This window comes from Malaclemys terrapin, chromosome 1 (assembly GCF_027887155.1).
Source record: "Malaclemys terrapin pileata isolate rMalTer1 chromosome 1, rMalTer1.hap1, whole genome shotgun sequence".
NCBI classification, from domain to species: Eukaryota; Metazoa; Chordata; order Testudines; family Emydidae; genus Malaclemys; species Malaclemys terrapin.
Genome location: NC_071505.1, coordinates 337,007,318 through 337,034,466, shown reverse-complemented (window position 1 = coordinate 337,034,466; position 27,149 = coordinate 337,007,318). Strand labels below are relative to the sequence as shown.

Genomic DNA, 27,149 nt, shown 5'->3' with positions numbered 1-27,149 from the left:
TCAGGGACAGATTTGACATTCATGTCACAGTCCCAGTGGAAAATAGAATAAAAAAGGGGGAAGTGGCTACACTTGTGGTTAAATGGTGTTCAACACTGGTTCAGCTGCACCTGTTGTCAGCAGCTGGTAAATTTCATTGCGAAAACACAATGATTGGAGGTGAACAAAGACAAATAGGGGATGGTAACAGCATAGGAACAGAAGACTAGATTACTTGCCAGAATCTTTCTTCCCTTTTTTGAAGTCTGGTACCCTATCTCCTTTTCTCCAGTCTTCTGTGCCTTTCCAATTCTCCGTGACTTATCAAATAATTCTCAGTTTCAAAAGCATATTAGGCCATTTCCTTAACAGCCTATGATGCATATAAAATCTGATTTATGAGTGGTCCCAATTTCCAGATACTTGCTTATGTTCTTTACCAATGAATGGTCTTTACTATTTTCCAACTGTGCCATCATTTTTATCTGACCAGGCTGTAAAAGATGCATCAATAATTTTAAAATAATCTTCAAAGCTTCTTGTAGTACATGGCACATTGTTTATAATATTGTTAGTAGACCATTAATTTTACTGAAATAAGAATGCTCTACAAAGAGCAGCTATAACTAATGTTATGTACACTGTAGCAGTGATTATGCCACCTGGTATCTTCTGGTATTCCACAGTAAGCAAATCATCCAGAGAGGGAAGAACCAGTTTAAAGAAAAATTCTCCTCAATACTGTATATGAAATAATTATAAGTGGCATAAATTCTAACCAGAAATTTAAGAGGGGAATGGTTGTGATTGAAGCAGGTTCTCAGGTTGACTTCAGAAGAACAGATGGGTCTCAACCAGTTGCTCCAGGGACCTGAACTGACCTACCTGCACTGCCGGGGAGGGATGCATGACTGTTCTTGCAGCTTCCCTTCGCGTCCTATCAGAAGCCGTTTTTCTGCGGGGAACATGAATTCTGTGCATGTGCAGTGGCGCAGAATTCTCCCAGGAGTAGAATATGGAGAGGAGAGTTTATCTGGCAGAAAACTAACAAATCAGAGTGCACGATAGAGTGGGATGAAAGGCAGCTTCAGCAGATCTGTTCATTGTTCTTGGCAACCAGAATCTCCTAAACCCAGGATAAGTCACGGTGAAGGTAGCTCTACCCTTAGTAGAGTGCATCTATACTGGGGGTTTGCATCAGTGTTGTTACAATAGTGCAAAAATCCCATATGTAGACAAGACTTAAAATGGGTTCAAAGAAAACATCTCCTTTAAGGGATGCACTTAATACCCCTCCCAAAAAACACAAATGAGAACTGCCCAAGAAGGGCCCTGAGCATCTAAATGAATCTTCCAAAGAAAATGATTGAAGGCTGCAACACAAGCCTGGATTGTGAGATACAAAAGTCTAAGTTTATTAAACAATTTTGTTAATGTTTATTACAAAGACACAAAACAAGTCTCATCTGTGGGACTTCACTCTAGCCTCTCCCCTACCCAAACTCTGTCAGTAAAAAAATGACAGACAAGACCTGAATAGATAAAGCTAGTTACTTGGAGGGCTAAACATTTAGTTAGTTTTGCTTTGCATCCTCAGCTGACCTTATTTTTCTTTACTAAACTCCTGTTTCTATCAGACATGGCTGATTCAGGGGATAAACAGATATAAAAATATGGACAAATTCTAGGACAACCTAGAATTCTGTTCTAATTACAATTTTGTTTCTTAATTCCTAGAATTCCTACAAAGGCTTCCTAGAAACGAGCCATGATTAGCCCCATTCAAGCATGAGATAAGAGGTGTTATTGTTTTTATCTTTTAAATAAAAACCCCACGGTGGTCACAAAAATGTCAAACTCTGTTTTAAGCACATCTATAAAAGCATTTACAGACGTAGATGTCCATGCTTAGGTCATTAATAGAGAAGTTATTAAAGAGGTTAATTCCCAATAGTCACTGCAATGCCTTCAGTTTTACAGCTTATTCTGGAAGTGCCACAAGAGGAATCTGAAAGATACAAGACACAGGTTTAAATAATTGGCGTTAATGAAGTTATTAATCTTTACAAAGAAGTCTCTGAACAGCTGCTAGCAACAGCAGGGGATAACTATTCACTCAACACATCCCGGCCTGATTTGCAGAAGGGTTGGGCACCTGCAGCTCACACAGACTTCAGTGGGAGTTCTGAGTGATCAGCTGGTCTGAAAAAAATCAGGCCCTATATGCTTACTACTGCTTTAAAAATCAACATCACCAAATGTGTGTATGGGAAGGGAACAACAACTGCCAGTTTAATGTATACAAAATTGTTTGAACAAAATGTGAACTTTTGTAAGTGGCATAAATAAAAAAGTGCTCTTTTGACAAGACTAAGTACCAATTTCACACTTTTATCATCAACACGTCTCCAAGAGCTTCGTCAGGCAATTGTCACATCTCATTTGTGTAATGAACAGGGACATGCAACATTAGTGTCACTTCAGAGGCACGGTGGTTCATTGCTTTCTCAAGAATCACTGGGACGTGATGTTCCTGCAGATTGTTTGTTCAGTCTGCTTGCAATGTTAATGAAACTAAAAAGAATTAAATCTAAAATGATTTGCTCAATAAACTTCCTCTATTACAGTAACCCACATGCCATAAACTTGTTAGCATGGTGATTAGCAGAGACAAAGAGCTGTTTGTTCTTCCCATGAATTCTGTGATTACTTGAGAGTTACTTTATAATTTCTTGTGTTTTGAACTTGGTTAAAATTACATCAGCAAACCAACCGGGTGACCCATTCATTACAGGGCTTTTCATACCCAAAGCTCTCAACTGCTTTATGAAGTGACGTAATACTTAGCACTACATACACAGATCACTTTATCCACCACTGATCTGGAGCTGCTGATTAACTGCACAGCAACAGAGTTTAGGACAGGAAGCAAAGAATAGCGTAACCAATTAACTCTAGCAACACAATGTTCTGTAACATACTGGGGCATGTACAGTATAGACTCAGGAAGAGTACCGCCAACTGAAGATATTGTAACAATGTGCTTTGCCAGCAAAAGAATTACCAATACACAAGGCATCTCATTTTAGGTTTTAGCTGATAAACATCAATAAAACATCTGGATACAAAAAAATTAAATCAGTGTTTATCCAACAAAGACCAGAAGGTTACCCAATCTGTGTTGACTTGACCCCCTTCCCAGTGCAGTTTGTTTATACAGTCCCTACTCCCTGGCTTATACCTAAGGGCTAGTCTTCACAGAGCAGTAATGCAGACTATGGGTGGGTGGGTGGGTGTGAGTGTGTGTAGTGATTTCTAAAGCACTGTATTGCACATTAATTGGTCCACGTAAACTAAAAGCTCCCTAGGGCCCTTTCACGTAATACTGTTTCAAATAGCATTATGGGGGTATACAAAGGGAAAGCCCTGACACCGTCCCCCCGCACGATTTTTGGTCATCTAAACAGAACTTTACCACACACCCCTCCCCCACAAAAAAAAAACCCAACACACACCAACCCATAAGCCCTACAATACCACTTCCTAGGCACCCGTAGATGCCTCCAATTCTACTGCTAACCCAGCCTGACCCAGCTCAGTTTACAATGTGACCATTTGGTGGTAATGTTACTACAGAAAGTAGCATGGTTGCAGTAATATTTCCACAAAGGAAACCTGCCTTTAGATTCTTAATCCATGGACTGATAGCCCTTGGAGGGAAAACACAGCTCTAGGAACACCATCTTTATGGTAACAAGAGCGGACCTCTTCAAGGTGTAGATTCCCTGGGTATCCCTGATACAGAGCGAGGAATCTGGACATAAATGGAAGAGTAACTAGAATCTTGATTGTACCCGTAATAGTTCCTCTTTGAACCACTCAGTGCTTCAGGATGGTGGCAGGGACGGTTACATACCTCTGAGTGGCAAAGAGTAAGGGAGGCAGAGCCCGAGTCCCTACAGCAAAGGAGAAGGAGAATGAAAACTTACTTGAGGGCCAAACCTCCCAGGATCAGTATGTGACCAGGGGGACATTCAAAAGCCCCCAGATAGTAGGAAGTGCTGATTCAGATGTGCAAGGAGCAGCACACAGGAAGAATGAGTAGTGCGGGGAGAAGAGGGTGGGAAAGTCACACATGTACTGAGGTCCCCACACCAGCACCCCATAGTGATTCCCAGCCTCCTCTCGGGACAGCTGCCTGCCTGCCTCCTACACTTGCTAACAATTATTTTTGATTCATTTTCACGTGTCCTTTTTCAGCCACTAACTTTCTATTACTTTGTTGTTCCCCTCCTTTTCCCCCACTCCCCACAGGGTGACACGTTGCTTGGAGTGACGTTGTCTAATGGTGGCTTCTTGAGGCTCTTACTTCTGGGCTGAGCAGGCCAGAGATGCTAAAGCCTATGCCCTGCTGCCAGCACCTGTAAGCTGCTCCTATGGCTGGCTACCTCAATGGCTGCTGCAGAGGCTGGAAGGCAGGCAACTTTGCATTGGGTTTGTACAGCTCCGTGAGAGTCTGTATGTCAGAAGTTAATTCATCTCATCTGCTCCCAGATTAAACTGTTGCCCACCCCACCCCCAGCTGAGAAACACTGGTAACGTTGTTATCCCACTAACCTTGAACAGACAGGCAGGGTGACATTACAGAAGTGGGGACATAACAGACTTATTTCTAGACCTGCTCCAAAGCTGAAAGCGTTCAATGACACCCCCACTAAGAAAGAATTCCTGTTCCACCTACAGTAAAATAAGAGATGGACTTGCCACAGAGTTCTGCCCCCTTGAACAGTCTGGAAAATCTTGCATGCTAAGGGGGTGGGGAACAACAGATACCAGGGACAGTAACTTCCCAGCAATGGACCCAGTATTTGTGTAGCTTCCAAGAGACTTCACGAGATCAGACAATTCACGTGACCCAAGGATCTAGATCTACCAACAGCCTAATCTACCTTTCCTTGAAGTGTGTAAGGTCAGTGCCTGAATAAGAAGGTAATTTAACCTGATCTGGCTGTTCATTTGACAGTTTAACTCCTTTCCATAGTTTTGATAAACTCTTCATTTATTTTTTAAAATTTGCTATAGTTCTTCTTTTACTACAAGATACAATCCCGTGTTTATTCACAGAACTCTCAATGGTTTCCAAAGTAATTTAACATAGGGACTTATGGACAATTCTCAATTCATCAAACTACAAAAGCATACGGCTCTGCAGGACTGAAGAGCCTCACACTGAAGGTAGAAAAAAAAATAACTGAAGTTTTAAGCTTACAGCAGCATACATCCTCCTCAGTGATCAACTTCTGCATCTTCAAACTGCCCTGCAACCACTGGTGCTGTGTCCACCTCCATCCCATCTGAAAACAAAGCCAAGGCAATGAAATACTGCAGCACTCCCAAGCTGAACACACTGTGCATAAAGTCAGTGCCCTCTGCTGGCGAGAGATTAGTGATGCAGGCGATACTAATATTGTGTTGACAGTATTCTAGGCAAGTTGAAAACACAGCAACTCCCCAGACCTATTTCACGTACTCTTAGCAATACCGCTTTTTAAAATGTCAGTCAGACAATACTAAGTCACTAAATTGCACATTATAAAGAGATGCAAGGTTGTTAAGCTGCACTTTCTATTACTCTCCTAAGAAAGCTTTTTTCTAAAAAGCAAGAACCCTTATTTGGTTCACAGATTTGAACATTAGACCCCTGCAATTGAGATAAAGGCATGATTAGAAAGCATAACATTGCAGGTGTATATGAAGTAGGTTAGTCTCAAATAAAATGAATCTAAAGCCTGTTCTAAGAACGTCTGACCACACTCGTTAGTCTCCCATGTAAAGCCATCATGTTGAGCAAAGTCAGGATTAGTCACTTTAGCTGCAGTGTCAAGAAATCTCAAAAAAATTCGGAAGATCAGCAGCCAAGGATCTATCACTGAACTAACCAACCCACTCTTCAAGAACAGAGCAACAGCCAACAAGATAGGGTGACCAGACAGCAAGTGTGAAAAATCGGGACAGGGGGTGCAGGGTAATAGGAGCCTATATAAGAAAAAGACCCCAAAATCGGGACTGTCCCTATAAAATTGGGACATCTGGTCACCCTACAACAAGATCCAGGAAGGCTACTAAGCTTGCTAAGAGTAGGTCCAAGCTGTGCCATACACGGTCCATTTTATTTCCAACATCCTGAACTTTGGGTTCAAAATCCAGACTGAACTTTGAGATGAAGGGAGATTTCACAAGAACAAATGAGATCATATAAAAACATTTTTATACAAATGTAATTTAATCCACAAACTTGTGGAACAAACACACACTAAGTTAACCTATGGAAAAATAAAGAAAATGCAGAGTTAACGCTAAAGAAAAGTCACTCAGCTGTCAATTACTGCAACATATCACATATACCTCGTTACCATACTGCTTTGCTCGGCTAGAGAAAGGATGGGCTAAAGACAAACTTTCACAGACCGGTTTAAAAGGCAATCTTAGTTACATAGGTTCAATAAATATTTAGAAACTCTAAAAATCTTACCTGAACTGGTGCAAGCCTATATTCAGAGACACACACTGCACATTTCTGACCCAGGGAAAAGCAAGAGGTACTACCCTTTAAAGATTAAATGGCCAACATTTTAATAACCCACTGCTTTTTCCCCATATTTTCTAATATTTGTCTCCAGATTGCTAAGGTTGCATTCAGAAAGCGTGTAACAGTGATCAAACTACAAAACAGGTATTTTAAATGATAATGGAAATACTTACACACCAAAGTAATTTTTCAAATCATGTTATTACTCACCATTTATACCGTAAAACCGGCTTCTTTTTCCCAACACACGCAGAAGTTTATGATATTATTGCTCACAAGCCAATTTCACCATTGCTACTGCCACATAAAGAAGCATGCAGCAAGGGTCAAGAAACATTACTATACGTAGTTTTGGGGAAAGGGGCATGTCTCACCTTCAAACTCTCTCACTGAATCTTCTGTTCGCACTCCAGCCATGTTGTACTGGCTGCTGACAGACTGAGCTAACATGCCCTCTAATCTCTCCAAAGTGGCTTGACCCTCTGCAGTTAAGTGTGACAACCCTTCTTCATAGGTGTAGAAGGAAGGGATATCGCCTTGTCCTTGTTCTGCAAAGACAAATTTGCATTTAGCAGATATGAAGTTATAAACACAGCAAGTGCCTACAAGATACTAAACCACTTTAAAAAGATATTTCCAGACGGGGTCAGGTAACACGTACTTATTTATTAACCAGGTAGGCTATTTTTAAACCAATAGTAAGAGTCAAACTGAAAAGGATTCACTAGCACTGACTACACAGCAGGATCTTTTGACAAGAATAGGCAATTTAGAAAGAAATCCATACACTATCTAAAATGCTTTTAAAAGAACTCTCTAACGAACAGCATTTTGCAATTTCATTTGCAGATCTCTAAGTGCTTCAATCAATGAGTTTCTCCTAAACGCTCCTGCAAGGCATTATAGCAGGTGACAGCCCTGCTAAGGTTCAGATCAGAGTTCTGTTTAAAGCCCAAATATTTTAAGTGCTCTAAATTCAATACAATTACTCAGATTGCCTTGAAATTTGCCCATGCCTCATGAGAGCACAGGTTTCCGTTAGTAGACCAAATCTGTGGCCATTTCACCAAGGGGTTCCCTAGATACAGGTCCCTCCCAAAATAACAGCCTTTTAAGTTGACAGATTCTGGCAACTGATTTGTGCTTACAGATAGAGATCAAACAAGGGTGCAGATCCTTACACCAGGATCTCAGACAATCAAGGGTTACCCTGGCAACTACCAGCCCACTGGGGAAAATCAAATTAAAACTTTATTTGACAAAGATTTTGCTACTGTACTGTAGAACATCAAAACCATCTCATGCTAAATGAGATGCTAATGAAATTATTGAGCATTGGGCAGAAACTAGAAAAGGCTGGACGGCATATTGCTAAAATCTGTCTGTCAGGGTTTCTTTTTAATTTTGGGGAAAATGTATTTTTGCAAAAAAAAATTAGATATGCAAATGTTTGATGGCAAGGTATCCGCATTTTAGGGGGTGGTGAAGTTGAAGGATTAGGGGTGAGAAGGGTCTGACTCCCCCCCCCCCCCTTTCAGCTCACCGCACGGGAGCCAGGTTCTGCAGGGGGCTTGCCTTACTGGGAGGGGTCCTGAGCTCCTGCTGCCTACCCCCTCAATGTGAGCTGGGATCTGGGCCTCCCTGCATCCCAGAGTTGTGTGTGCTCCACTCCTTTCTCCCCTGTTTTGTGCCAGTATTTGGGGCATCTCAGCACATCTATGAAGGTCTGACCCCCACACACCCTGCCCCATGTGAGCTGGGATCTGAGGAAGTCCTGCCTCTCTGGGTGGAGCTTAGAATGGGCATGCTCAGAACAGGCACTAAGAAGACACTGCTGAGACTGGCGTGAAGAGCTGGGAATGGGTATGCCCAATGTATCAAAAACTCTCCAGCACTAGGGAGTGGGGAAAAGAACACCCACAGACATGAATGGAGCAGTTCACAAGTCTCAGAGCTATTGTTTCAGGCTGTATTCAACTCCATGGGGTATTCAGCTGAGAACATCTCATGGGGGCTATTAACACTGCCCTGAGCCTGCTACTTGGGCAGAAATCGGAGAATGAAGATTTTTCCTAAATGTTCACTAAGTTTTTCTTAAATTATTATTTTGGAAAATGTAATCTGTGTACACCAGAATATTCAGAAGACGCTGAAACCATATTTGAAAAGAAAATCAATTATTCACGCAAATGCTCACTGGGAGGGGAGTGGTGATTAGGGGTGCAAAAGTAGTTGGCGATATGGGAAGTGACGTTTGGGTCTGCAGCAAGGGCAGAAGATAAATGGGAATGGGTGGTAGAAGAGGGAAGAAAGCTTGGGGGACTCATCTCAGACGGAAAGGGTCAGAACATAAGAACGGTCACACTGGGTCAGACCAAAGGTCCATCTAGCCCAGTATCCTGTCTGCCGACAGTGGCCAATGCCAGTGCCCCAGAGGGAATGAACAGAACTGGTCATCATCAAGTGATCCATTCCCTGTTGCCCATTCCCAGCCTCTGGCAATCAGAGACTAGCGACACCATCCCTGCCCATCCTGGCTAATAGCCATTGATGGACCTATCCTCCATAAATCTATCTAGGGATTAACTGGAGTGGGAGGAGAGAAGATGGGACAGGTTGGACAAATCATGCCAAACTAATCCAATTTCCTTCTTTGACGGGGTTTACTGGCCTAGCAGATGGGGGAAAGCAGTAGACATGATATATCTTGATTTTAGTAAAGCTTAAGCACACTAGGGAAAAATGGTCTAGATGAAATTACTATAAGGTAGGTGTAAAACTGGTTGAAAGACCATACTCAGAGAGTAATTATCAATGGTTCACTGGCAAACTGGGAAGGTGTATCTAGTGTGGTAGTGCAGGGGTCAGTCTTGGGTCTGGTACTATTCAATATTTTTATTAGAGACTTGGATAACAGAGTGGAGGGTATGCCTATAAAATCTGGATGACTCCAAGCTGGGAGGGGTTGCAAGCAGTTTGGAGGACAGGATTAAAATTCAGAACCACCATGAAAAAACTGGAGACTTGGTCTGAATTCAACAAGATGAAATTCAATAAAAGATAAGTGAAGTACTTTGCACTTAGGAAGGAAAAAATCAAATGCACAACTACAAAATGAGGAATAACTGGCTAGGGGGTAGTACCACTGAAAAGGATCTGGTGGTTACAGGGGATCACAAATTGAATAGGAGTTATCAGTGTGATGCAGTTGCAAAAAGGGCTAATTATCATTCTGTGGTGTATTAACAGGAGTGTCATATGTAAGAAACGGGAGGTAACTGTCTTGCTCTACTCAACACTGGTGAGGCCCCAGCTGGAGTACAGTGTCCAATTCTGGGCGCCATGCTTTAGGAAACGTGGACAAAGTGGAGAGAGTCCAGAGGAGAGCAACAAAAATGATAAAAGGTTTAGAAAACCTGACCTGTGAGGAAAGGTTAAAAAAAACTGGGCATGTTTAGTCTTGAAAAAAGACTGAGGGGCGACTTCATAACAGTTTTCAAATATATTAAAGGCTGTTATAAACAGGATAGTGATCAATTGTTCTCCGTGTCCACTGAAGATAGAACAAGTAATGGGCTTAATCTGCAGCAAGAGAGATTTAGGTTAAACATTAGGAAAAACTTTCTAACTATAAGGGTAGTTAAACTCTGGAATAGGCTTCCAAGGGAGGTTGTGGAATCCCCCATCAGTAGAGGTTTTTAAGAACAGGTTGGACAAACACCGTCAAGAATGGTGTAAATTTACTTGGTCCTGCCTCAGCACGGGGGTTGGACTTGATGATTTCTCTAGGTCCCTTCCAACCCTACATTTCCATGATTCTATGTAGGGTAGCAGAAATTGGGAATTCAAGTGGGAGGTCATATCAGCAGAGTTCTCCTCTTCCATGCAGGTGTGTGTGCTGGGATCTACCATACCCCTACCCCTCTGCAGGGGTTTGAGACTTTCCTTGCCTACTACGTATTCTGGAACCTGGGACACCCTGTTCCTCTTAGGATGTCTCCATGTGAACTGGCGTTTGGTGTGGGGGTGAATGAAGATAACATTAAATTAGAATCCAGAAAATGAATAGTGAAGATATACTGTGGCCAGCCATCCCATCCCACACAGAAGTGATGCATGTAGGGGAGGGGAATGGTTTGGAGGTGGTGTGGACTGGGTGGACTCGAGATATGGCTGGCGAAGTCTGGCTGAAGCAGAGGCAGGAGTCCCAACTGGAGGTAGGTTAGTGGGAGTGACGGCCCAGCTCAGCATGCAGCTGGGTGTCTGGCTGGTGAGTCTTGCCCACACGCTCAGGGTTTAGCTGATCGCCATATTTGGGGTCAGGAAGGAATTTTCCTCCAGGGCAGCTTGGCAGAGGCCCTGGGGTTTTTTCGCCTTCCTCTGCAGTGTGGGGCACAGGTCACTTGCTGGAGGATTTTATGCTCCTTGAAGTCTTTAAACCACAATTTGAGGACTTCAATGGCTCAAACATATGTTAGGGGTTTGTTGCAGGAGGGGGTGGGTGAGATTCTGCGGCGATCATATTGGTCCCTTCTGACCTTAAAATCTACATAACCCAGGTAGCATGAGCCCTCCAGTAAGCTACAGCATAGGGAAGAAGATAGCAAGGAGCAACTTCTTACAGTGCAAACTAATGGCTTCATGAGAAGGGGAGGAGAATTGGAAGTGTGTGTGGAGGGGGACGGGACGGGGGGACGGGCGCTACGTGCTACACATCATGGGGAATGGTGGGGCAGGGAGTGGAGAAGGAGAGACATGCCAGTCTTCTCTCACATGCTTAAAGTTACTGTGACAACCACATAAAACACATGGTAAAAAACAAAAACACTATCTCCCCTTGGCGAACACATTTCACAAAAAGATTATTTCATATCCAACCTTTCAGTCCTTGTCTGCAAAGGAAACCTGCCAGAGGTGACTAGTGAGAGGGACACAAAGGGGGCATGTGACCTCCCCAGGTGACCCGTGCCCACCACCCATGTGACCCCCTGACGACTCACCCCCATCCCGCCCCCGGGCTCTCCCCATCCCCCATTACCTGGCAAAGGGGGGGGGGCGCTCTGCTCCAGTCCCCCTACTATGTGGAGCCACTAATGCACATCCCAGGCAGCCTCTGGCCATGCACCAGGCAGCATGGCTGGAAGAGGAGAGGCTCTAGCGCTGCCTCTTCCCTTCATCTCCTCAGCTGCTGGCCTTGGCGCGCCCCCCCCCGCCCGTTTGCCCCCCCTTCCCTCCACAGGTCGCCACTGCCTGTACTACTCCTTCAAAAGATGAACTGGGGAGCTTAAATTCATAACTCTGCTAGACACTAACTATCATGGCCTTAACAAAAACATTGGTTTTATGGCTTTTTACAACATGAACATAGCAGCTCCCCTTCTTTGTCCTATCACTGCAGGGCCGCTTCACCTTGAAAGGTCCTTTAGAACGTGTTAACTACTTATGCAAAATAACCTGTTCCATCTTGCATTTAGCTGGGACACTTTGAGTACCTTTCCCAGACCTCAAGAAGAGCTCTGCGTAGCTCATAAGCTAGTCTCTTTCACCAACAGAAGTTGGTCCAATAGAAGAGATATTATCTCACCCATCTTATCTCTAACTATGTAATGAAATGGTCAAGGTTTTGGGACGCATACCATGGATGAGACTTCTCTCACTGGCCCTATTAGCAACTACACAGACATTGCAAACATTTCAAAGCATGACCACTATCTCCACTCCACTATAACAAAACATCCAGGAGGGGGAGTAGCACCGCAGAATCACATGGAAAGACCACTGGACAGGACTATCCCTAGCTCTGTCACTGGCTTGCTAAGTGACCTTGGGCATGTCACTTCATCTCGTTGTGCCTAAGTTTCCCAACTGTAAAATAGGGATAAGGATGTGAAGCTGTTTGAGATCTACTGATGAAAGGCACTGCATAAAAGCTAGGTCTTTCGATTATTACCTAGCCACAGCTGCATACAAACTGCGAACCTTGGTGAGAACTACAATTGCCTAAATGACCACTAATGCTTACCAACAAACATTTCTTTATTTAAAAAACTAGGATGACAAAAAATTAATTAGCACAGAATTAAGGCTGCCAGTGATAGCTCATGCCCTTTCTGAAAACATTTGGATTCTAGTACAATATTTAATTACATGACCACATACTATCTCCCCTCACAAGATGCACAGGATTGATGGTGTTCAGGGAACGAATCAGAGTTGTGTACTGAAGGAGGCTGTGGTCTGTAGGGGCCCCGCCTCCTTTGTTGCAGAAGTTGGAAGATGTGTCGTGAATGAGGCAGGGGGATTTCAGGAAGAGAGGGGATGGTCTCATGGTTAAGGCTGTTGAATCCTGTCCTGGAGAACTGGATTTTATCCCAGTTTTTGCCACAAAGTTCCTATGTGACCCAGGGAGAGTCACTTAAACCAAGCTTATAATAAACTTCAAATTGCTAGAAACTTTACAAAATAGTTAGGAATACTTCTTCCCGGTTTACAGAGGAGGAAACAGAAGTCAACTGTCCAAGGTCTCCAGGAAAACTGTGGCATAGTGGAGAACAGAACCTACCTTTCCTAATTCTAAAACCACACACACACACACACACTCCCCCTGAAAGTTCCCTTTATTATTATTTCTGGACCAGACTTCAATTGGCATAATTTACATGCTTAAAATAAAGCATTTGCTCAAGTGCTTTGCTAAATCAGGGCCTTTTACCACAGACTCTTCCACAACATGGCTGGAACCACCTAGCAGTTATTGCCAAGTAGAATCCCATCCCCTAGTAAAGCAAGTTGCAGGTCATACCTCTGGAATCAGGAGGAGCCTGAATCAGAGGGGAGCCTCCAGACAGGTCAAGTAGAGAAGGCTAGTGTGGTGCTATCAAGGGACTCAGAGGGTGTGTAAACTAACAGTCCACTACATTGTGTTAAACAAAGTGATCAAGCCATAGGGTAGGTGCTGAAATCACATTAGCTCGTTGACTGGGAAGGGGGAAGGCTGCTGTCAGTTAATGTCTTGATGCTTTGGAGAATACAGACAAGGCTGTGGTAGGATTTTTGCTGAACTCCAACTAACACTCTGTAGTCTGATTAGTGATTTTCTGCTCATTTCTGAGCTTCTATGCCCCAAAACTACAATATAAAACATTATTTAAACGTAGATGATACCAGTAACAGCCAAGGAACGTCTTTTAAAAATACACACGCACAATAGATACAATGCTTAACCTGAGAATAGCTTTCTAAGAGAGGCTCCAGGTACACAAAAGTTGGTAGGTATTTAAATGGTAGTATATCACTAACCATGGGCCTCCACGTCATACTCCTCTCCTTCGTAATCATTGTCTGAATCTTCATCTTCAGGGTCTGGGTGTAGGGCTTGGCATTCACACATTGCTGAAAACATAGCTTCCACTGTAAAAACAAACCACACAGAATTCTCCCATTGGTGAATGCACAAAACAGCTCTAGAGAGAGACTCCAAGGCCAGAAGGGACCATTGTGATCATGTAGTCTGACCTGTGTAACACTGTGGAAGCAGAGAAAGAACTGACAGGAAGGGGATGCAATGCATGACCGTTCATTAGCAAGAGTTAGGCTAACTGTAACCCTAATAACGCGAGATTTGTAGAAGCGAGGAATGTGTGAGGCGAGTGGGAAAGAACTGTGTGAGAAGTTGTTGCGACCTTGTGTAGATAATATGGAATGTAGACTAAGAGTCTACATTAGTGAGCAAAACAAGATATCAGAATGACCTATGTATAAACAAAATGCAGCTGTTGCTCATTATTGTCTGTAACAAAAGGTATAAATGCTTGCTGTAATTGTTTACCTGTTGAGAGACCTGTTTAGTTCTCTCCCTCTATGCAACTGATAGAGAGATAATAAAGTATCTGATTTGCTGTACCCAAACAAAAAGTGAGAACTCTGTTATTCTCTGACAATCTGGGGGCTCGTCCGGGATGGCAACGCCCGCAGAGGTACCGGCAGCTGCTACGGATCATTCCCCTTCGAACCCCATGGCGCCACAACAGAGGTAAGAGATCTTTCAATATCTCTATTGGGGTGTCGGAGGAGGACTGTCCATGGGGCCGTCTGTCCCTGTTGGGCTCACGCCATCCGAACGTATTGACTGTGCAGCAAGGTCAGATGCAGAGCGGCTTAGGGGAATTGTTTGCTGCCCCCTGTATGCATATGCGAGGTACATAGGTACACACCGGAGCTGAGGGGTTGTTACCGCCTCGAGTGATGCATCGAGGTACGTGGGAATAGTACCTGGAATAGAGGGTGTGTGTGTGTGTGTGTGTGTGTGTGTGTGTGTGTGTGTGTGTGTGTGAGAGAGAGAGAGAGAGAGAGAGAGAGAGAGAGTGTGTGTGAGAGTGTGTGAGAGAGAGTGTGTGAGAGAGACCGGAAGACGCCCAGAGTACTTTGCGAAGTCTTTTGGCTTGTGATCAGAACTACTCTAACGCAAGCCCGGTAACTAGAGAATCTTTTAGGAGATCCGACCCACAGTGGGCTAACGGAAAAAGAGAAAGTTAATCTGCGTTCAAGGTCAAGGATCAATGCAGACCAGGCTAAGCACAAAGAAAAACTGCTTTCGGCCCCAGCTGGCTGTGAAAAAATACAGACATAGTCAAACCAAAAGCAATACAAGTTACAGTGCTGAGATTACATTTGCAAAGCTTAACTGTCCAGTGAGATCCAACAGTCTGCTTTTGCAACCCTGGAGCCGGCGTGGTTTGGGGACGCTGAAGAAGCCACAGGCAATCGGCCTGGACTGGAATCACTGAAAAGACGCCCCAGGAGACTTCAGGGTATAAAAGAACTGCCCTCCCAAGAGAGGAAGCAAGTTGGAAATTGTACCGAGTGGACTCCTCAAAAGTGGGTGTGCTTGTCCTGGTTTGTTGCTCCAAAGCTCTGTAATAAAGTTATTTTACTGGAAGGGTGTACATGGCATACATTGAATAATAAGACTAATGTACTGTATAATGGCAATGTGTATGTGTTCATTGTTGGGAAAAGGTGTATTAGTGAAGAGTGGAAGTTTCCTGTGTCGGTTAAAAGAAGCCAAGAAGGGGAAAAGGAAAAAGAACAGAACGAGTTAACTGAAAAAAAAATAACAAGCAAGCTCCGTCCAAAGATAAGATGCTGGCCCCATCCAAGGGCACTGCCCACAGCTAAGACTTGGCTGACAGCCAAACAAAGGGGGGCTTGAATGTGCCCAAGCAACTATGAGATCTGCAAAACACTGCCAGGCATTAATGAAATGTGTTTAGGTTTCTTTTCTCACAGATAAAAGAAGTGCTACCCAAAGACCCTAGCAGCCCTGCCATTCATTGAAACAAGGAGACTGAGTCTAAGTAAAGTCCATCAACGAAAAACTGCTTTGGCTCCACACTGGAAAGGCCCTTTCCAAGTCCTGTTAACCACCAACACCGCTGTGAAGTGCCAAGGACTACCTGCCTGGACCCATGCTTCTCACTGTAAAAAGACCCCTCCACCTCAGGAGGGCTCTCCGACTGATAAGCCTATTTCTCCTTCTAGCTCTGCTGTGCCTTCTGGACAGCAGGAAAAAGAAAAAAAAAAAGACAAGGTGAAGTGCTAGTAACCTCTCCCTTGTCCACTGACAGACCTACTGTGCCTTTGGGTTTTTCTAGAAGAAGCAAAACCATTATAGGGTGATGTGCTAGTAACCTCTCCCCTGAATGATGCTAAACCACACTGTTTCAGGAAAAGAGAAGAAGGAACATTTGCTTCATTGAAACCACAAAGTCCAGGGATTCCTGACTACAAGAGACATTAAGAACTGACCCTGGTGAAGAAACTTGTGGGACCCATGCTTGGGAACGTGGTATTGATTGGATTTTGGGGTTTATTCTACAGGCTGCGCCCTGTGTTTTGGATAAGTCCTTCAGCATGTATTGCCCTCCCTAATTGGATTTTAAATGATAAGTACCAAAGGCACCTTGTTGCCATTGCCCCTGCCATCTCCTCCATTATACTATTACCCCTGTAACACATCCAAATACAGACAATGTCATATATTTGATAAAACCAATGACAAAGGCCTTCACACTTTAGTGATTTATTTAAATATTGTTTGAAAAAAAATATTTTTAAGGTTCAGGATATCCCAAATAAGCGAACAATTGAATGGATCAGTGGAGATAAAAGTATATGATATCACTACCAGTGAACCCCAAGAATCTGTAATTGCAATTGATGGGTTCTATAGCGAACGTTCCTGGAATTTGCACTGTGTTAAATGAGAGAGGCCCTTATTGTTATTTGGTCACCCAATTAGTGAACAATTAAACAAATACCCAGAGTTTGTTTTGCCACTGGAAATTTTACCTGCATAGAAATTATTCCAGTGACTAATAATGTGACCTGTACCTTATTGCAATACACCCCTTCTTATGCCATTAATATCAATGCCTCCTGGAAATACATAAAGGTGTTCAACCAACAGATGTGGTATAGTACTACACCAAAGAGAGATGTATTAGGATATCAATGGACTGTGATTAACACTACACTAGGGACTGTTAAATTTTCATTGCCCTTATCCAGTTTCCAGATTACCTCTACATACCCATATTGCTCACAGGGGGCTGCCATTAGATTAGTACAACAGAGGGCTTGGGTTATTTCTTCTAGAAAGAAGAGAGACTTGACCGGATCCCTATGGGATGGGGCCAATAGTGCAGCAGCAGTTTGGAATATTTTTAAGAACCAAGAACATGATGAGAAATTGGGACAACTAGAGAAGGCCATTGGCTTTGTTTCTGGAGCACAACTAACCCAGGTACAGGCTGGAGTTGGTGAGTTACATGTTATTTCCGCCCCATGTTCTATGACCCAGAAGTTGCTGACAGAGATGGTATTGAATATCACTGAGGCTGGGAAGGCATTGCAGTGGGACCTAGCATGTTCAGAAATTCAGGATTTCCTGAATGACCAGCTAATGGCCATTCGGAATGATCTAGAGCATCAGGCTTGGCTCACTGCCCTTACAGACACATCAGGAGTACCATCTGATCTGTGGCCACGGAGACATACTTGGAGACTTTCTGGGTGGAAGTGCAGACGTTCTCAGTGCTCCTTCCAAGCATATGGACTGGTTGGGGGAGGGTGTGGGCTCCCACATACCGAATCCTGCCGGGTCCATGGGGAGGATGCATGTGGGATTGGGTAATTCACTGAGACATCTGGGAAATTAGACTTCCTGGTATGCCCAATCGATTTCTAGTCAGTGCTCCTGGGATTACATCTGACATTTGGATGGGGTTAGGGAGTCAATGGACGTTAGAACCCCCACAGCTTCAGTGTATCCGTAAACTGAAGCCAGGAGCAGTTGTTACTCTTCATGACTACGTTTGCTGGGAGGGTAGGGGACAAGGAACTACCCTAACAGGACACTTACTTTTTTCAAGCTAATGATAGCTGTGTGTATGTTAAAGCCACTACATTGCAAAACATACATTTTAATCTCATTACCACTGCAGGCAATCATATTATTTACTGGCCTGCAGCTAGAATTCTGCAAGTAGTCCTTAGGTTCCAGATACCCTTTAATTGGACTAGTTTAGTACCTGATCGATTTCAAAATTTGCCTTTCAGACAGCTTATAGAGTATCCACCTTATGTACTAAGTATGATGTATTGTGTTATATGACTAAGATTGTACAACAACCCCATCGTATTATCGCTATGGGAATGTTATTGCTTGTGTTGTTGTTCGCTAGTGTAGGAGTATGTTATTGTTGTTGTAAAGGACATAATAATAGTAATACCTTTCATGTCCATGCTCATCATGCATTGTCATTACATCCAATCAAAACCCCTAAGGTTGAAGCATCTGAAGTAGAATCTGAATTCCAAGACTTAATGCAAATAGAGATTTGAAAAATGTTTGTTGTACTAGTAGTACAAAAGGGGGGGGTTGTGGAAGCAGAGAAAGAACTGACAGGAAGGGGATGCAATGCATGACAGTTCATTAGCAAGAGTTAGGCTAACTGTAACCCTAATAACGCGAGATTTGTAGAAGTGAGGAATGTGTGAGGCGAGTGAGAAAGAACTGTGGGAGAAGTTGTAGATAATATGGAATGTAGACTAAGAGTCTACATTAGTGAGCAAAACAAGATATCAGAATGACCTGTGTATAAACAAAATGCAGCTGTTGCTCATTATTGTCTGTAACAAAAGGTATAAATGCTTGCTGTAATTGTTTACCTGTTGAGAGACCTGTTTAGCTCTCTCCCTCTATGCAATTGATAGAGAGATAATAAAGTATCTGATTTGCTGTACCCAAACAAAAAGTGAGAACTCTGTTATTCTCCGACAACATAGACCACAGAACTCCCCCAAAATAAATCCTAGAGCAGATATACATTAGTAGGGATGTGACAAAGATACTTGTTTTAATCAAAGGATGGATAGTAATATGGCAGCATAAATGGCAGCATCCAGGAGTGGTGAAAGGGCAGAGTAACAAAACCCCTCCAGTCCAATACACCATGACAACACTCAGGAGGTTCTGGGGTGGGAGAGGAGATCAGAGAGAAGAAAATAGGAATTCTCCTTCATTAAAGCAGCCACTGAATTAAAATTAAAAGTTACACTATATTAAGATTACAAACTTGCAAGCAAATTAAGTTACTGCTTTTTAGATAATTCCTTTAATAGTCTCTAAGTCAGTTAAGTCATCACAGGATGAGAGATAAAAGTTCTGTCATGGATTAGAAACCATCTGAGACAAAACAGAGTAGGAATAAAAGGTCAGTTTTCAGCATGGTAAGACGTTAACAGCTGGATGCCCCAGGAACCCATGCTAGGACAGGGAGGTTAATATTTTTGAATGATCGGAAAGTGGACAGGCAGAGAACAACAACATTTGCATACAACAAAAAATTCTCTTTAGTCACGACTGAAGACGACCAAGGAATGCCAGAGACACATAACAAAACTAGGAGAATAGGCATAATGTAAACCTTTTTTTCCCCCCTGCACTTACGCATTGCTGGGTTTAGACTCACTATAAATACCCAAAAAGCCTAGGTTTCACCCCTACAGAAAATTTCATCCCAATTTGCAGTAGTCAAAAAAGAAAAAACAGTGTTGGTACATATAAGGAATGATAGAAAAATACTGAAATCACTTTCCATAGCTCAAGGGCTCTCATTCATCTGCAATATTGTGTTCATATCTGGTCATCATATCTCAGAAGAGATAGAGGGGAACTAGAAGAGGTTCAGAAATGGGCAATGAAAGTTATTAGCGGTATGGAGAGACTGCCATAAGAGAGATTAAACTAACAGTAGTTAATGAACACATTTGCTACACAAGTAAAATGGCATTGCAGATGAATTAGGAGTTGCAGACATATAGTCTGGTTAGTCTCAGGCCTGGTCCCCACTAACCCCCCACTTCGGACTAAGGTACGCAAATTCAGCTACGTTATTAACATAGCTGAATTTGAAGTACCTTAGTCCGAACTTACCGCGGGTCCAGACGCGGCAGGGAGGCTCCCCCGTCAATGCCGCGTACTCCTCTCGCCGAGTTGGAGTACCGGCGTCGACGGTGAGCACTTCCGGGATCGATTTATCGTGTCTAAACCAGACGCGATAAATTGATCCCAGAACATCGATTGCCTGCCGCCGGACCCTCCGGTAAGTGTAGACGTACCCTCAGAAATATTATTCAGCAGATATAATCTGGGTTATTCTTAGAAATGTTATTCAGCTACAAACTGCAACTGTACTAGAATTTTCACCGAAAACTGGCTGCCCAACACATCCCAGCCTTAACTGAGATACTAAAACGACAATAAATTAAGCACAATGTACTTAAGGATACTTCTAGGAAGGCAGAAGTCCAGTAGTTACCAAAGGGTAGTGGGAGTCATGTCACTTGACCTCTCCGTACCTCAACTCCCCATATACGTCATGTCCCTACCTCAGAAGGGTATGGAGGCTTAACTCAGTGTTCGTAAAGAGCTTTGAATCTCTTAACAAAAAGAGCTATACCATTATCTTATTTCTTTACTTACAGGCTGATTTGTCGCTGGGTACAAATCTGAATTCTGCAATTGGTTCATCATCATCACTGTCTTCCTCCTCTTCCCCTTCAGCCATGGGAGTTTCTTTTGGCTCTGCCTCTAAGGAATTCAAGTGTTTAAAAGAAATCTAAATGTTTGCATTTCCCCAAATTCTGGCCCACTTGTTCTTTTAATGCACATACATATTACATATATAACGGAGTCAGGGACCTAGTTCCGAAATGCAGCGAAAGTACCAGTGTCCCGTAATAGAACTAAAGTCACATAACGAACACAGGCAAAACATGGCTAAGGCCTTTGTCTGCGCTGCCTCTTAGAAATTTATAGGATGTTAACCACCATAATACCCTGGAATAGAGCTGTAATTGAGCCCCTTTGCCTTAGTTTTATCTGTAGTATAGGCAGGCCCAAATAAATGACTTCGTCCATGTCTATGCTGGGATCATAACTGTCTGAGCTATAACCATACTTACATATTTTTTGCAAGCAAGGTTCTAGCATAGTGTCCCCACTGAGCACAATGGGGCAAGGGTTTCTCTTCTAAATGCAGCCTATAGCATGGCTTTAAAACGATAATAGAAAAAGGCACTCATCTACATGGGGATGCTTGTTTTTACCAGTCTAGCAGCTTCCCTGACCAATGTGGATTGGGATTTTTTCTCCCCCTGTACTGTAGCATCAAGGGTTATAAGAGAAACCACAGTCCACTCTGGTCAAGGAAACTGACCTAGACTCTTCTTAAAAACAACTGTGTTCAAAACATTTCTGTTTTCAATTGTAAGAATGACAGTGTAAGTAATTACTTGATATGCCATGTTTATTTTATAGTGCTGTGATACAGTCCCCATGAAATCAATCAGCTTTTTGGATTGGCCCAGTAACGGCAGAGTTAACCCATGTTCAGTTTCTGATCTCTCTGCTCCTTTTGCTAGGCAGGCACAGGTGGTGGAAATGGTGGGTAGGAAGCATGCTCAGCCTCCAAGGAGCAGGTATGGGTGGGTGCCTCATGACTTCTAGGAGTGAAGTCTCTGGATAACTAAGCAGCAGTGCTGAAAAACTCTACAGAGATTCATGTTATAGCAGCGGTTCTCAAACTGTGGGTCGGGACCCAAAGTGGGTCACAACCCTGTTTTAATGAGGTCGCAGGGCTGGTGTTAGACTTGCTGGGGCCGTGGGACGAAGCCCGAGCCCCACTTCCCAGGACCGAAGCCCGAGGGCTTCAGTTGTGGACGGCGGAGCTCAGGTTACAGGCCCCCCGCCGGGGGTGAAGCCTTTGGGTTTCGGTTTGGCCCCCCCGCCTGGGGCAGTAGGGCTTTGGCTTTGCCTCGCCCCCATCACGGGGCAGCGGGGCTCAGGTTTCGGTCCCCCTCCTGCTGTTGTGTAATAATTTCTGTTTCAGAAGGGGGTCTCAGTGCAATAAGTTTGAAAACCCACGTGTTTGAGGCCTGCTGCATTTTTACATCTACTGAAATAAATACAATAAGGAAGATGGCTGTGACATGAAGCCTTGTATCTGGAAGGTTTAGCAAAGGGGTACAAACTAAGTCCACGTCCCAGGAACTACAGATTTTCTAAAGGAACGCGGAATAAGTCCGGCAAGGCATCCATTTCCATGAAGAGCATCTTGTACCACCAGAGCCCAGAAACTCTGCAATGTAGTAACGTCAAAACTCAAAACAAGTCAGCAGAGTGTCCACTGGCTGCCCCCAAAAATAAAGCATTCAAGGAGACTTCCCAACACTTTGCAGGCTGACATCAGCAGGCACATCTTGCAATTGTGGTGCCCAGCTGCCTGTTCTCAGTTATGTCAATCTCAAGCTCACCCCTTCATAAAACAACACACAGATGCTCACAGGGACACACAACTCACTTGAAGTGTGACAAAAGCTTCCAGAGAAAATACTATGGATCCTACCCAGCCATGCTACATAAAACATGGAAATTCCTGCAATAATTGAAGCAGTTTGGTTTTACTTTAATGCCCTGAATTCCATGCAGCAGAAAGCAGCAATACTGTGTTGCAAACCAGGAATGGACTTGAAAACTAATTGTTCAGGTTTCCACAGACTACAGAAGATTTACTGTAGCCTAAGTTTGCATAGAAAATTAGTCAGATTGATGTTACAACACAGGGGAATCTCTCCAGGTAGAAGCGGCTCTACGTTCCTATGTGGTAATGCCAAAACTAAGAGCTTACCTTTATTTATTCTTTTTTTTTTTAATTCAAGAGGTTTATATACCATTTTTTCTCTAACCTAGATTCGCGCAACATTAGAAAAAGATACATTACAGAACTGGAATAAAAAAATATACATTGTCCATTTCTCCCTCACACACTATTTGAAGAAAGTTCAATGGAATTACTGTCTTTTTGTATTAACAAGCAATACGGTCCTTAAAATATACCTTAAACAGACATTTTAAAAGCTGGGACACTTAATTTAGCTACCAAACCATTCCTTTCCCTCCTAATTTGCTACGTGGACCTCCTATTATGTTAGTGGACTTCTTTCTTCGTGAAGCACTTAAAAAAAAAAAAAAACTTTAAAAGGAAATTTGCAAAAAAATATTAACTGTGCACACACTGTTGCTTCTTTAAGATGCATAAAAGTAGCACAGAAGACTCCACCCAAAAACATTTTTTATAAGTGGAAATCCATATCTTGTCTAACCAGGAAGACTGTTAAATAGAGTATTTATTATTACAAGTAAAGTCATGACATCGGAATCTTTAACAAGCCGAAAGCTGAAGCAAGTGACTGGAAAGTGGGGAAAGGAGAGATTTTTAGTCAGCCTATTTAAAACTTACTTTTAGTTTGTCTTTGTTAGCACTTATTTAACTGCAAAGGACAAGTATTGTGGAGAAAACATGTTTTTGTTAAAGAATCCAACACCCTGCCCTTTCAGCAGAAGATCATCATATATGAGTTCCAAAATTCCCAAAAGCACCCCCAGAAGGGCAGACTTCTCAAACATGGTATTTCTAAAAGGGTTTAAAAAACCAAAACTTTCAGGTCTCCTTTCTAGATCATGAAGAAACAAAAAAGGGCATAAGCCTAAGTTTGTTTAAAAAAACTCTGTGGGACAGCTTTAAAGATTCAATAATAAGCCTCATAACATGAACTGCTCTTACATGTGTGCAAGAATTCTGAATGAAGGCTTCCAGTGTAATTTCAAATCGCAGGCATGCAAACACCCATTCACTATACAGAGGAAGGGAGGGAGTAGAGTAAGGGGAAGCAGTGGAGAAAAGGGACATGAACACAAGTATCAAAGGAGCAGATAAGCAGATTTTTATTCTGTTTAAATAGGATCAAGAGAGCAGAAACAACTAAAAACTGAAGTTTAATAGGAATACTCTCCTGCTGTACATTTTAACAAGAGGCAGGATAGAAAATGTGAATAGTAAAAGTGACTAGAATATCAGTGCACAGTCAGGCTTCCAGGAAAGGCACAGCCTTTAAGAAAAGGAAAGTAACGAGGTAGAGTGTTTGAAATAAAAATGTAAAAAGAGACAAGGCCTGAATTTTAAATCCCAATTTCCTCACTGTTCATAATGGACAGTTCAAGTGACAAATTACCCCTACAGTGAGACAATTTTCATTTCAGTTGTTTACTGAGCTACAAGAGAAAGGAAGAAAAGTACGTAACAATATAGGCATACCATACCTTCAAATTTGGCATTCACCATGACATACAAATGTTCCCATGGATAGGCATTTAGGTCCCTGGAGACAGCATGTAAACTTATGGTGGGATAGTCCAAGGAGAAACCCAGTCCAGACTTATCTAACCATGACAGGCGACTGGAAAAAAATAAGTCAAAATTAAACAACTCCAAAAAAGTTCTGAGTCACGTGACTCAACCTTAAAGATGAAGTTCAACAAATCAAAAACAGTAAAATCTATGCAAGAGATTCTGTAGGCAGCACTCATCCCACTTAGTACTGAACTAAGGCCCAAGAACTATGCTAACAGGTCCTTGTGTTATGGTCAAATATACTATAACACTTTTTACAAGAGATTGAGTGTGATTCCAAGTGCTCTGGACAAGTTTCATCTCGGATTAATACATTCTGATAAATTCCTGCTGCAGTTTCAATTTGAAAACTGCATAATTCATTTTCTGTCCTTAAATCTTAGAATTGAGATGTGCTGTTGATATGTTGAACCCCAGAGGTAGCTGCACTGATCCATGAGGATAGTTCAGGGGTAGGCAACCTATGGCACGCATGCGAGCTCATTTTCAGTGGCACTCACACTGCCCAGGTCCTGGCCACTGGTCAGGGGGGGCTCTGCATTTTAATTTAATTTTAAATGTAGCTTCTTAAACATTTTAAAAATCTTATTTACTTTACATACAATAGTTTAGTTATATATTATAGACTTATAGAAAGAGACCTTCTAAAAACGTTAAAATGTATTACTGACACGCAAAACCTTAAATTACAGTGAATAAATAAAGACTCGGCACACCACTTCTGAAAGGTTGCCGACCCCGGTATAGTTTATACCTCAGTTTGTAAAGTGCTTTGTGATCTTTCAAAACAAAGAGATCATCACAAAATAAGATCTTCCTGAAGTTGTGGTGATAACAAATGCAACATTAATACAGCTTACATCAGTAAGTCTAAATGAGTTTCTATGGGACACCAGGAAGAAACAGGATTTGATGAGGTGAGGAATCACTTTCCTAATTATGATCAGCAAGCTGTTTCTTTCCTCAGTTTTAAGTGTTGACAGCTGTAAATGCACTGAGTCTGTACTTGGATCCAAAGCCTCATTGTATTCAGCAGCGCCTGGTTCTCCCACACTGTGGAACTCCAATAATGTAATCAGAGTGCATACTGGCTCATTCTATTCATTGCTCATAAATGGCTCTTGTAGAAGCCTCCCAACACACTATATGAGGAAGCAGGGAGAAATATTTGTATAAGCCTCAGACAAAAGTCTATTGAAAGCATAGTAAAGGGTGCAACTCAGCATTATACATGTTGACAGCACACGTCTTTGGCCTAGTCTACACTTAAAACTTAGCTTGGCCTAGCTACATTGTTCAGGACAGAGTGACGGCAGTACTATTACCTGGTTTATAACTTGGATTTCAGTACAGATAGCTATTTACTTAAGAAGGGTGTCTCTAAGCTCCCCAGGGCAGTTCTACAGCGCTGGGCATAGTCAGCAGTTAAATGAGGAACAGCAGTGCATAGAAATGCAAAGGACCATCTCTCTCTGGACAAGAGCCCAGGAAGACCTGCCTGGCCTGATGGAGAGAGAACATCCTGTGATAGCCTAGAGATGGGGGGACCGGGTGCAGACAGCCAGGCTGGAAGAGCTGCTCCACACTGTGCCTAGGCAACAGGCAAAAGGCTCTCAGCCAGCAGTGAGCTTCAGGCACACAGGGAGCATCCCCAGAGCAGCCCTGGGCATCAGTGGGATTCCCACCACAGCCTCCACGCCAAACAAACTACTGCAGACATCTACTGCTCAGATAAACACCCAGACAGGGGAGAGCACTGAGCTCCGACTGTAGAAGTCTGAGAACGGAACAGCCCCACTGCACAAGGGCCTGTTCCCGCCAACCCACCTGCCAGCCAGGTCTCCTCGCCAGGGCCTGCTCCCCACCCAGGTCTCCTCGCCAGGGCCTGCCCCGTCCCCCTCCCGCCAGCCAGGTCTCCCCGCCAGGGCCTCCTTCCCCCTCACCCGCTACCCGGATCCCCCCACGAGGACCTGCTCCCCCCTACACCCCCCCCCAGGGCCTATCGCTCCTCCCCCCGCCAGCCGGACGCTGCTCCCCGCTTGCCCCTCCCCCAGCGGCTGCCCGGGCCGCACCTCTCGGCGATGTACAGCGTCCCGGTGCCCAGCCCGCGACCTCCCAGCACCGCCTCAGTGTCGGGCTGCTGCTGCCGGAGCCCCTCGGCCGGCGGCGGGAACCGCTTCAGGAAGCTCATGGCAACCGTCTCCCTCCGCCCGCCGCTCCGAACCTAGCCGCCGGAAGCGGAAACGCCACTCTAGCCATCGATATGGCGAGGAACGAGCCGCTCTAGGCACCGCTCTATGGTGAGGCGGAGTGCTCGTCCCTGAGGCCGGCACAGCGGCCGCGGCGAAGCCCCTCCCCTTTACGCTCTGCAATGGGCAGCGCGTGTTCCAGTGCCCCCACCCCGTATGTGTCACGTGACCTGCTGTGTTATTGTAGGGTCTCCTGCCAGATCATCTTGGGCACTCCCCTGTTGGGGGGGCTTGGTCCAGACTTGCACATGGTACTATGGGTGTGAGGTCACACCAGGAGGTGGATCACTCCACTGCCGACAGCAGGGGAACAGCCAGGAACCCATGAGGGCCCAGGCCCCACGCCCCACCAGCAGTGGAAGGCTGCATCTCCACAGCAGTTCTGAGCATGCAGGAACTAGGGCAGGAGTATGAAGACACACAAACCCTACAGGAAGGAGGCCAAGTCCACACACGAAAATAAGGTGGTTTAACTACATTGCTGAGGGTTGTGAAAAATCCACACGAGTGATATAG

General features: G+C 43.7%; 1 protein-coding gene across 1 annotated transcript; it reads right to left on the bottom strand.

The window, feature by feature from the left end:
- Positions 1-1,370: 1,370 nt before the first annotated feature.
- CLNS1A (chloride nucleotide-sensitive channel 1A) lies at positions 1,371-26,616 on the bottom strand. The gene is made up of 7 exons (XM_054015801.1): positions 26,457-26,616; positions 24,294-24,430; positions 20,616-20,723; positions 13,868-13,978; positions 6,943-7,116; positions 5,249-5,333; positions 1,371-1,987 (listed from the first exon to the last, which is right to left on the bottom strand). The coding sequence occupies exons 1-6, from the start codon at positions 26,573-26,575 to the stop codon at positions 5,266-5,268; spliced, it is 717 nt and encodes a 238-aa protein (XP_053871776.1). The 5' UTR covers positions 26,576-26,616; the 3' UTR covers positions 1,371-1,987; positions 5,249-5,265.
- Between the last annotated feature and the right edge of the window lie 533 nt (positions 26,617-27,149).

What these genes read in the sequence shown, in the direction of transcription:
- CLNS1A (XM_054015801.1), bottom strand. Translation starts at nt 26,575, where the DNA reads ATGAGCTTCCTGAAGCGGTTCCCGCCGCCGGCCGAGGGGCTCCGGCAG. An exon ending in GGTGAATGCCAAATTTGAAG is followed by an intron (nt 20,724 to 24,293) that starts GTATGGTATGCC and finishes TGAATTCCTTAG; the next exon opens with AGGCAGAGCCAAAAGAAACT. An exon ending in TTCAGTGAGAGAGTTTGAAG is followed by an intron (nt 5,334 to 6,942) that starts GTGAGACATGCC and finishes CTTTGTTTTCAG; the next exon opens with ATGGGATGGAGGTGGACACA.